We start from the raw sequence: 11,589 nt of genomic DNA, 5'->3' as shown, positions 1-11,589 counted from the left end.
AGGAAATATATGACATTGGGGCCACTAGATTGAGCCAGAAATCATGGGACTTACTTTATTTGAACAATTACAGCCAGAATATGTGCAGTGTGCTTGAATGTGTTTGACATTCGTCCAAAGAATGTCTTGAGCACAAAACCCATTTATTTCCTGATTGTGCGATGGGTTAATTATTTTTCTTGATTTTTTTTCTATTTGTGCAACATAAGTAATATTCAGGTTATTATATCAGACAGATCTTCTCACTTAGCACTCAGGAGAGAATAACTATAATGGCCCATCTCTGTGTGCAGAACTCAACATGATAAGAGGCTGTAATCCAGGTTGCTAATCCTTGCAATGTAAATAATTAACTTTGAGGCTACTGATTTTTTTTTCTTTTTGGAAAAAAGTGTAAAGTTTTACTTCAAACATTTAGCATTTGATTATCCAACCATGTTTTCACTGATCCTAATTGAACCAGAGTTTAAAATAAATACATTTATTTTGTTCATAGTAAACATTGTAAACACATGTTAAGATAATTTATATTATATTCAATATAATACTGCATACAATATAATGCTTAATCTAAAATGAAATAATGTTTTAAGATAATTATCAAACACAGATGTACATTTACTGTCTTCAAATTCGATACACAAATGTATACAGTTGTTGAGCGGCACCTCATTTTCCTTATATTTGTCTATAAGCCAAAGAGGCTTGCACATTGCATTGTGGGATTTGGAAGGGGTTCAGAGCTTTGCTTCCATAGCTCGATGCTGCCTAATTCCCACTTACAGGTGAAGTTTGCTCTGAGGAGTACATATAAGCAGAGAATATAAACTGCGTTTTTCAGAGTCAATCTTCAAAAGTTTGTGCTTCAAAACGTATTAGCCCAAATACATGATAGTCACAATATATGCCTTTTTCCTGCAGTGAGTGTTTGGTAAATGTCATATTCATTGCTTTATAAATGAATATGACATTACTTGTGTCATATTTATAAAGCAGTGAATATGGTTTTTAACAAACTTTCAATGGCAGTTAATCACTGTTCACTGTTCTTTAATACACATGCCTGTGGTGAATGTCAGATTCACAGCTTTATAAATATATCTCTAAGTGTCACTAGGAATATTAAATATTGTGTTTTTTTAATTGAAAGGCACAGTTATTATCACATGCTCATACACTGATCGACCATTTTTTTTTTTATTTTGTAATTGTCTACTTAATTGCTTTATCTTTCCATGATGTTTTCATGTCAATTTGTTTTTGTAACGTAACTGAAGTATTACATACAAATTGCTCCTTCTTTAAACTTAATTTTTAGATTTGTAGCCATTAAAAAAAAATGTCCAAAATATTGCACAGCTATTTTATAAATGATAATGTATTTTGTGCACTTTATTATTTGACAAGATATCAATCTGACAATAAAGTCCTCTGGGGTCATTTACAAAAGGAATAGAGATTGTTCACTTTCCAGAAGTTTTCTTTGCTCATTAAATAAGTTGAAACGTTCACTTCAGACATCTAATGAAATGAAAAAATAAATCTTGTTTTATTTTTGTTTCAAATAATTGGGTACTCAAAATAAACATAGCTTCCCTATTGCAAAGTAAAAATTCTGTACTCCTACTCTGTACTCTTACTAAATGCAGGATTTTTTTTACTACAGCATTTATTTGATTAGAATATATTATACTAAAGTAGAATGATAATTCTGTAAAATATCTTTTTTTTCACATTCTCCCAAACTAAATCATAAAGTTTTAGGCTAAGAAAAAGTAAATAACTTTTCAGTATTACATAATTTGTTTGATAACTTCATGTTACATATAGAGTAAGTAAATAAAGGATATAAAATTAAATGGATGTACAAAAGCATGTGTAAAATATGTAAAATATAAACAAAGGGTTAACAGAATATGAAGCAGGCCACAGATGCACTCGGCCGGATTTGCAACAGGAGGAATATCCAACTTGGTTTTTCAGCAGGGCACAGCCAACCTTATTCAACATATGTTTGCCTTGAGAAATGTGGGCGATGCCCCACCAAAATGCTGACATTATTCAAACCACAATGGAAATTCCTTCTGTTACAAGTCCCATTGCGTGCACCTGCTGCCTGCTTCATATTCTATATACTTATTCTTGGATTGCACCTGGGTCAATATCCCTACAAGTGTGTATGTTGGCCCACTTCTACATTACAAAACAATTACACAACATTACAAACAAAGAGTTTATTTATACTGTATATATGTTACCTATAACAAAGGGGTTAAATATATATATATATATATATATATATATATACAGTCAGGTCCATAAATATTGGGACATCAACACAATTCTAACATTTTTGGCTCTATACACCACCACAATGGATTTGAAATGAAACAAACAAGATGTGCTTTAACTGGAGACTGTCAGCTTTAATTTGAGGGTATTTACATCCAAATCAGGTGAACGGTGTAGGAATTACAACAGTTTGCATATGTGCCTCCCACTTGTTAAGGGACCAAAAGTAATGGGACAATTGGCTTCTCAGCTGTTCCATGGCCAGGTGTGTGTTATTCCCTCATTATCCCAATTACAATGAGCAGGTAAAAGGTCCATAGTTCATTTCAAGTGTGCTATTTGCATTTGGAATCTGTTGCTGTCTATTCTCAAGATGAGATCCAAAGAGCTGTCACTATCAGTGAAGCAAGCCATCATTAGGCTGAAAAAACAAAACAAACCCATCAGAGAGATAGCAAAAACATTAGGCGTGGCCAAAACAACTGTTTGGAACAATCTTAAAAAGAAGGAACGCACCGGTGAGCTCAGCAACACCAAAAGACCCGGAAGACCACGGAAAACAACTGTGGTGGATGACCGAAGAATTCTTTCCCTGGTAAAGAAAACACCCTTCACAACAGTTGGCCAGATCAAGAACACTCTCCAGGAGGTAGGTGTATGTGTGTCAAAGTCAACAATCAAGAGAAGACTTCACCAGAGTGAATACAGAGGGTTCACCACAAGATGTAAACCATTGGTGAGCCTCAAAACAAGAAGGCCAGATTTGAGTTTGCCAAACGACATCAAAAAAAGCCTTCACAGTTCTGGAACAACATCCTATGGACAGATGAGACCAAGATCAACTTGTACCAGAGTGATGGGAAGAGAAGAGTATGGAGAAGGAAAGGAACTGCTCATGATCCTATGCATACCACCTCACCAGTGAAGCATGGTGGTGGTAGTGTCATGGCGTGGGCATGTATGGCTGCCAATGGAACTGGTTCTCTTGTATTTATTGATGATGTGACTGCTGACAAAAGCAGCAGGATGAATTCTGAAGTGTTTCGGGCAATATTATCTGCTCATATTCAGCCAAATGCTTCAGAACTCATTGGACGCTGCTTCACAGTGCAGATGGACAATGACCCAAAGCATACTGCAAAAACAACCAAAGAGTTTTTTAAGGGAAAGAAGTGGAATGTTATGCAATGGCCAAATCAATCACCTGACCTGAATCCGATTGAGCATTCATTTCACTTGCTGAAGACAAAACTGAAGGGAAAATGCCCCAAAAACAAGCAGGAACTGAAGACAGAGCATCACCAGGGATGAAACCCAGCGTCTGGTGATGTCCATGCATTCCAGACTTCAGGCTGTAATTGACTGCAAAGGATTTGCAACCAAGTATTAAAAAGTGAAAGTTTGATTTAAGATTATTATTCTGTCCCATTACTTTTGGTCCCTTAACAATTGGGAGGCACATATGCAAACTGTTGTAATTCCTACACCGTTCACCTGATTTGGATGTAAATACCCTCAAATTAAAGCTGACAGTCTTCAGTTAAAGCACATCTTGTTTGTTTCATTTCAAATCCATTGTGGTGGTGTATAGAGCCAAAAATGTTAGAATTGTGTCTATGTCCCAATATTTATGGACCTGACTGTATATATATTTATATATATATATATATATATATATATATATATATATATATTTATATGCACTTTGCTGTGAAAAAGTATTTTACCCTTCCAGATCTTTTTTTCTTTGCAACTTTGTCACACTTAAAAGATTTGGATGATCAAAACATTTTAATACTACGCAAGGATAACCCAAGTAAGTACAAACTGCAGCTTTTAGATGATGATTTCATTTAGTAGCCTCCGTAGCGGTCTGATTATGTTCATATTTCTGTGCTCAAAGCGGTACATTTTTTTGCATGGAAATATGTATTTTTTTTATTGTAGGCCTGTAATTTTTAAGAATAACTCACTGAAATCTGTCCGAACAAGAGTCTAGTAAACATCCCGGGTATGTTAAAATTTGAAACACAAAATCATAAATTATAATTTAATAAATCATAAAAAATAATAATATAATAATTAATTTAATTAAATAATATAATCAAACAAAAAACAGTGAAATTTGAAATATAGCGCCAAGTTCGTACATCACTGAGCAAAGTCTTAAAATCATTTTCAGTGTCTGATGACGAATTTCCCCACAAATCATTATCCTTCAATTCTGCAAGTGATTCTAATTTACTATTGCTGTTCTCTAGCTGGTCCAAAACTGCTTTTGACCTACAGGGACGCTTTTTGGATGCCATAGATGTTTCTCAATTTCCAGGCAGCAAGAACAGTAAAAATGCAGGCAGGGCACAGGACAAAGCACTAGGGACAAAATGTATGTGAAATGGTTTGATACAGTAATGTTTTACAATGTGATTTTAGTGAATGTCAGTTTTACAACTTTCAAATGTCCTGCCAGTTCCGTCCCTAGTACGTCCCGATGTCGCAGGGAATGGAACCCAGAAAACAGATGCCGCATCCACCGGTGGACATTGCAAGGGACACTACAGGGGGGACATCGCTGGAGCGCAGGACAAGGTAAGTGAAGAAGAGATCCTGGAGCAGCGCACTGTAGCTCGGGGTTACCGCTTGTGGTGCTGAATCTTTGCCCCGAGCTACACTCGGGAATACCACCAGGAAGGTTAAGAAGTTAAAAAAAACTGTCCAAACCTGCCTGGTCCTATGTGAAAAAATAATTGCCCCCTAAACCTAATAACTAGTTGTGCCACCCTTGGCGGCAACAACTGCAATCAAGCATTTGTTATAACTGGCAATGAGTCTTTCACATCGCTGTGGATGAATTTTGGCCCACTCTTCTGTGCAGAACTGTTTTAATTTAGACACATTGGAGGGTTTTTGAGCATAAATTTGAGCCTGTTTAAGATCATGCCACAGCATCTCAATCAGATTTAAGTTTTTTTGAGCCATTCAGAGGTAGACTTAGTGGTGTGTTTTGACCCATTGTCCTGCTGCAAAACCCAAGTGCTCTTGAGTTTGAGGTCAATAACTGATGGTTTGACATTCTCCTTCAGGATTTTCTGGTAGAGCGCAGAATTCATGGTTCCATCAGTTATGGCAAGTCGTTCAGGTCCTTAAACTGCAAAGCATCCCAAGACCATCACCCTACCACCACCGTGTTTGACTGTTGGTATGATGTGCTTTTTATGAAATGCTGTGCTAGATTTACACCAGATGTAACAGGAAACACACTTTCCAAACCGTTCAACATTTGTCTCATCAGTCCACAGAATATTTGCCCAAAAGTATTGTAGATAATCAAGATGTTTTTTGGCAAATGTGAGACAAGTTTTTGTGTTCTTTTTTTGTCAGCATGATTTAGCAAAGAAGGAGGGCAATTACGTTTTCAAATAGGGCCAGGCAGGTTTGGACAGCTTTTTTTCTTAATAAATGCAATCATCATTTAAAAACAATTTTTTTATTTAGTTGGGTTATCTTTGTGTAATATTAAAATTTGTTGGATGATCTGAATCATTTAAGTGTGACAAATATGCAAAAATGCTTTTTCACATCACTGTAGATACAGTGCTCAGCATAAATGAGTACATCCCAACAGATTTGTCAGAAAATATTTACTTTCCTTTCAGAATCAACATTTTCTATAGGACACTATACTACAAAAAATCCCACAAATGCGGGCCATTAATTAACACAAAAAAGTATTTTTCCTAACAAATTCATTCACAACCATGTTGCAAAAATGAATACACCCCAATGAAAGTCTTTGGAGCAAAGCTAAATTTTAGACAACAAAATCCTAATTAACAGGAATTCAACTACAGGTGAGTCTAATTATGCAGTAAACAAGTGTCAAGGAGACATTTCATGCTGTCAGCAATGGCACCACATGAGAGAGAAATGACACAAGGCCTGAGAAAGAAAATAATTTATTTACATAAGAAAAGTGAAGGCTACAAGAAGATCAGCACAGCTTTACTTATCAGTCAGAATACTGTAGCAAATGTGATACAGAAATTTAACAAAGATGGAACTGCAATCATCTCACGGAGACGTCCAGGCCATCCATGGAAGTTACCAGCTCAACGGGAGAGTCTTCTGATGAGAAGGGTTGAAGAAAATCACAGTGCAAGTTCACTGCAGTTAGCTAAAGAAGTAGAAAGCCAAACTGGGGTGATTATTTCCTGTGACACAATATGGTGTACAGTGCAGAGGAATGGCATGCATTGGTGTCGTCTATGAAAGAAGTCTCTCCTAAAGCACATGCACAAAAAAATCCCGCCTAGAACTTGCCAGGGCCCATGCTGAAAAAGAAGAAAACTACTGGGACTCTGTACTCTGGAGTGATGAGACCAAGATAAATGTTTTTGGAACTAATGTCTTCAAAATTGTATGGCTGTATTACTTTGATGCAGTTGGCCAGCTTAAGCATGTATTGCAATATGTGTGAACTAAATATCCCTATTTATTGCATAGTCTGCTTGAAAGGGTACATACCAGTGTGCAGAGGGTTCTTCAGAATTTCTAGTGTTAATATGTGGTTACACCCCTTTAGCACCTGATGAATAAATGCATGCACTAGCTTTTGAGATTTGAGCACAGGTATCTCTTGTTTGTTTTTTGCAAAATTGTATGGCGTCGCAAAGTTGAGTATAAAGAAAAATGCATGGTGCCTACAGTGAAACATGGTGGTGGCAGTGTCCTTCTGTGGGGCTGCATGAGTGCTGCTGGTGTTGGGGAGCTGCATTTCATTGATGGTATCATGAATTCACAGAAGTACTGCTCTATATTTAAAGAGAAGATGCTACCATCACTCCATGCCCTGATGGCAATGATCCAAAACACACATCTAAGGCCACTGCTGCATTTCTGAAGAAGAACAGGGTGAAAGTGATTCAGTGACCAAGTATATCTCCTGGTCTGAACCCAATCAAATACCTTTGGGGAATTTGGAATAGACGAGTTGAGCATCATTCTACATCCAGCATCCAGGCTGTAAAACAGGTTGTTCTTGAAGAAGGGAAAAAAGTTGCAATATGTCACCAACATGTTCATATGCCTAGAAGACTTGGTGCTGTCCTTGCAAATCATGGAGGTCATACAAAATACTAGATGGAGTAGTTTTTGTTGTGGGGTGTATTAATTTATGCATCAACTAATTTTAGTAAAACTGAAGATTTTGTAATCTTTGTCAAAATTTTGGAAATTGTTCTTCTGTTCATTGAAATATTGATTAAAATCTTACTTTTCGCAAGGGGTGTACTCATTTATGCTGAGCACTGTGTATATATGTGTGTGTGTGAAGAATACAAATAAAAATTATTGTCCAGTGATTGACACAACAGTACACTGGTGTTTTCTTCAGGTAGTTAGTTTAAAGGAGAGTTCTCTTTTGGTAAGGTTTAGCTTAAACCTGATTAGCTGTCTGTGAAAAACTTTAAATAAACTATAAATGTTACCTTAGAAATACAGCAATATGGTTGTAAACAAGAGGGTATAATGTTTATGACAAATAGGATGCAGGCATGTTCCAAAATTCCTTTATAATTATGTGTGTGAAAAGTATATTATTTGTACAGAGTCAAATTGCCAAAATAGATGTAACAAAAAAAGAAAAGCTTAACAGACAACTTATAAAATAAATTATTTTTGTAAAGATTCTTATATATACACACTTTTTTCCTGTGAATTTGTTCATTTTCATATTTTAGAAACCTGTAAGAAAAACTTAAAGATGATTGTAATCAAGTGGTAAAGAGGTTATATATTTAGGTTATTTCAGGTCTCAGTATTTCAGGCTACTTTACTGGCTTTATTGTAATACCTATTTTTGAACTCTTGGTGTCACTGCTAGACTGTAAAATGTTCTATATTCTGTCAGAAAGTCGAAATCTGATCCAGCCTCAATGCAGATACTAAGGAAACACTGCAATTCTTTTCCACTTTGCTTTCTGATGACTCTAGCCATATTTACCAATACTTTGGATATTTTATTCTCTGAAGGAACAGAAGCTATATCTACTACTTATTACAATGCATATTATAGAAAGAAACAGAAGCACCAGGATGATGTTTATATGGCAAGTATTTTATTTTACTTCATTTTACTTCAAGCATAGCTCTGGTCAATTGCAATACACTATACCTGAAGAATTAAAAAAGTGGTCTGTGGTTGGGAATGTGGCTAAGGACCTTGGGTTAAGTGCTAAAGACCTAACAATGAGAAAATTTCAAATAGTTTCCCAAGCCAAAAAGCAATATTTTGGCGTTAATCTTGAAAATGGAGACTTGGTTGTTTCAGAAAGAATTGACAGAGAGGTATTATGTGGAACAAAACAGACTTGCTTTATAAATTTGGAGGCTGTTATAGAAAATCCCTTGAATTTTTACACAGTTACGGTGGAAATCCAGGATGTGAATGACAACTCTCCTTCTTTTTCCAAGAAATATTTTGACATAGGCATCAGTGAATCAGCAAGTCCTGGAACACAGTTTTCTTTAGGTATTGCACAAGATCCTGACTTAGGTTCCAATGCTGTAAAAAGCTATGCACTTAGTGGTATTGAATACTTTAGCCTTGGAGAAAGATCTGCTAAGGATGGAATTACATATCCAGAAATAATACTAGAAAAATCTTTGGACAGAGAAAAGCAAAGTTTCTATGAACTGATTTTAACTGCTCTTGATGGTGGAAAGCCTCAGAGATCAGGGACGGCTATAGTGAAGATTGTTGTTCAAGATGTCAATGATAACTTCCCTGTGTTTACCCAAGATATCTATAACATAAGGTTACCTGAGAATGTGCCTGCTGGCTTTACAGTAACTCATCTGAATGCAACTGATGAAGATGAAGGAACTAATGCCCAAATTTCATATTCATTTAGCCACATTCCTGAAACTGCTCGTCAAATATTTAGTATTGATCCTCAAAATGGGGATGTTAAAATCATAGGAAATTTGGATTATGAAAACTCAGACATTTATGAAATGACTGTAGAAGCAAAAGATGGTGGAGGTCATGTTACAAATTGCAAGTTATCTATACAGGTAATTGATGTGAATGATAACATCCCAGAAATAACAGTTACATCTCTCTCAGAAGCAATTCCAGAGAATTCCCTGCCTGGTACAGTGGTAGCATTGATTAATGTTCGTGATTTGGATTCAGGAATGAATGGTGAAGTTGTATGCCAGATGTCTAATACACTACCTTTTCAACTAATGCCATCATCAAGTAGTTACTATAAACTTGTGACTGCAGGAAACATGGATCAAGAAAGAAATTCTTTGTACAATATTACAATTCATTGTGTCGACAATGGATCTCCTCCAATGTCGAGCAATAAATCAATTCAGTTAATTATCTCAGATGTGAATGACAATCCCCCTGTTTTTGAAAAAACAAAGTATCTTGTCTATATTGCAGAAAATAATCAGCCGGGGACCTCAGTACACAATGTCCATGCTTTAGACATTGATCGTGATGAAAATGGGAAAATCGCTTACAGCATTATAAGCAGTAACATAGAATCTATTCCAGTCTCATCTTATGTTTCCATAAACTCAATGACAGGGAATCTTTATGCTCAGAGATCATTTGACTATGAACAGTTACGAGAATTTCATTTCCAGGTGATGGCTAAGGACAATGGATCCCCTCCTCTAAGCAGTAATGTCACAGTGAGAATATATATCATAGATAAGAATGATAATGCTCCTAAGATTCTATATCCATCACAAGACACAGAAGGATCATCGTTATTTGAATTTATCCCCCACTCTGCTGAGAAAGGATATCTAGTGACAAAAGTAATTGCAGTGGATGCTGACTCTGGACACAATGCCTGGCTTTCTTATCATTTACTCCATGTTTCAGAACCTTCGTTATTTGTTATTAGCCAAAATGGTGAGATCAGGATAGGTCGGGAACTTCCAGATGTGGAATCCTTAAGGCAAAAGATTGTAATTCTTGTAAAGGACAATGGAGCCCCAGCCTTGTCATCTACAGCTACTTTAAATCTGGTTGTGGCAGAAAACTTTCAACAAGTTGTGCCAGAGATAAGAAAACAACCCAACTTGGCAGACATTTCATCAAATGCAACATTTTACCTGGTAATAGCTATAGCTATGATTTCTGTTCTATTTATTGTAACAGTAATGGTTACAATTATTCTTAAATGCAGAAAAACAAGCTATCTAACAAATCTAGGAACATATAATCGAAATGTGTATCCTCAGTTCACTGTGGGATGTCCTTCTGAGATCAGCGATGCAAGTTTACCTTTTCCATTCTCCTATGATGTGTGTGTAACTCTTGACTCAAAGCAAAATGAAATTGCTTATCTGAGACCACTCCAGAATGTCCCCACAGACAATCTCATTGACACTGAAGATTTGACAGCTGTGAATAGTTTGATTCAAGAGAATTTGCCTAAAGATAATGGTATACAGGTATGTGGAACTAAATCTTCTATTATATATACTGTATATGTAAAATAAGTTATTTTCATTCACACGCCAAAAAAGTTACTTTTCTGATAATACTGATATGCATTGTTGCTCAGTCTCTACTAGAGTACCATTTTAGTGTCAATGTTTTATGTAAGCACTAAGATTTTATTTTGGCTTCTTTTTTTTTGTTATGTGTTCTATTGGTTTATAGCAGTGGTCGGCAAGCCGCGGCTCGCGAGCCACATGTGGCTCTTTACACGCTTTAATGCGGCTCTTGTGTGCCGGGGCGCCCGCTCCCCTCCCTCCTCTCGGGCGGCAGGGACTCTGCAGCGTGATCCAAAAAAAAAACAGCCAGGGCAGTGCGCTCAAATGCAATGATTGGCCAGTCTCGCTGCCACTCACATCCTGATAGCCAGTGATTGGCTGTCAGGATGTGTGTAGGCGGGGCAGCGTGACGAACGTGAGAGGAGCCTAGCTCCTCTCACAGTCCGCCCTGAAGACCGGAACGGCGCGGGAACACGGGGAGAGGAACGCACGGAGCAAAGGTAAGTGAATTGACACAGGGGGGACTTGGCTTACTACTTGCTACTTACTTACTACTACTATATGAGGGATGAATTAATATGGGGGATGAATTACTATATGGGGGATGAATTACTATATGGGGGATTAATTACTATGGGGGATGAATTACTATATGGGGGATGAATTACTATGGGGGATGAATTACTATATGGGGGATGAATTACTATAGGGGGGGTGAATTACTATATGGGGGATGAATTACTATATGGGGGATGAATTACTATGGGGGATGAA

The 11,589-nt window shown here is 36.7% G+C and overlaps 1 protein-coding gene across 4 annotated transcripts in view; it reads left to right on the top strand.

Annotated features, from left to right (window-relative positions):
• Positions 1 to 11,589, top strand: part of LOC149474319 (protocadherin gamma-C5-like) — a 561,663-nt gene that overhangs the window by 52,602 nt on the left and 497,472 nt on the right. Inside the window, exon 1 of one of the 4 annotated variants that reach the window (XM_089655543.1) lies at positions 8,364 to 10,770. The exons of the other annotated variants lie outside the window; for them this stretch is intronic. Coding sequence (XP_089511669.1) covers positions 8,386 to 10,770 — 2,385 coding nt within the window. The 5' untranslated portion in view covers positions 8,364 to 8,385. Of the gene's footprint in view, positions 1 to 8,363; positions 10,771 to 11,589 lie in introns of those variants that run through there. 4 annotated transcript variants of the gene reach the window in all.

This window comes from Staurois parvus, unplaced genomic scaffold, assembly GCF_062004578.1.
Source record: "Staurois parvus isolate SC_StPar_1 unplaced genomic scaffold, SC_StPar_1.0 ptg000006l, whole genome shotgun sequence".
In the NCBI taxonomy this organism is placed as follows: domain Eukaryota; kingdom Metazoa; phylum Chordata; class Amphibia; order Anura; family Ranidae; genus Staurois; species Staurois parvus.
The sequence above is the reverse complement of the archived record's forward strand: the minus strand, read 5'-3'. Positions and strand labels throughout refer to the sequence as shown.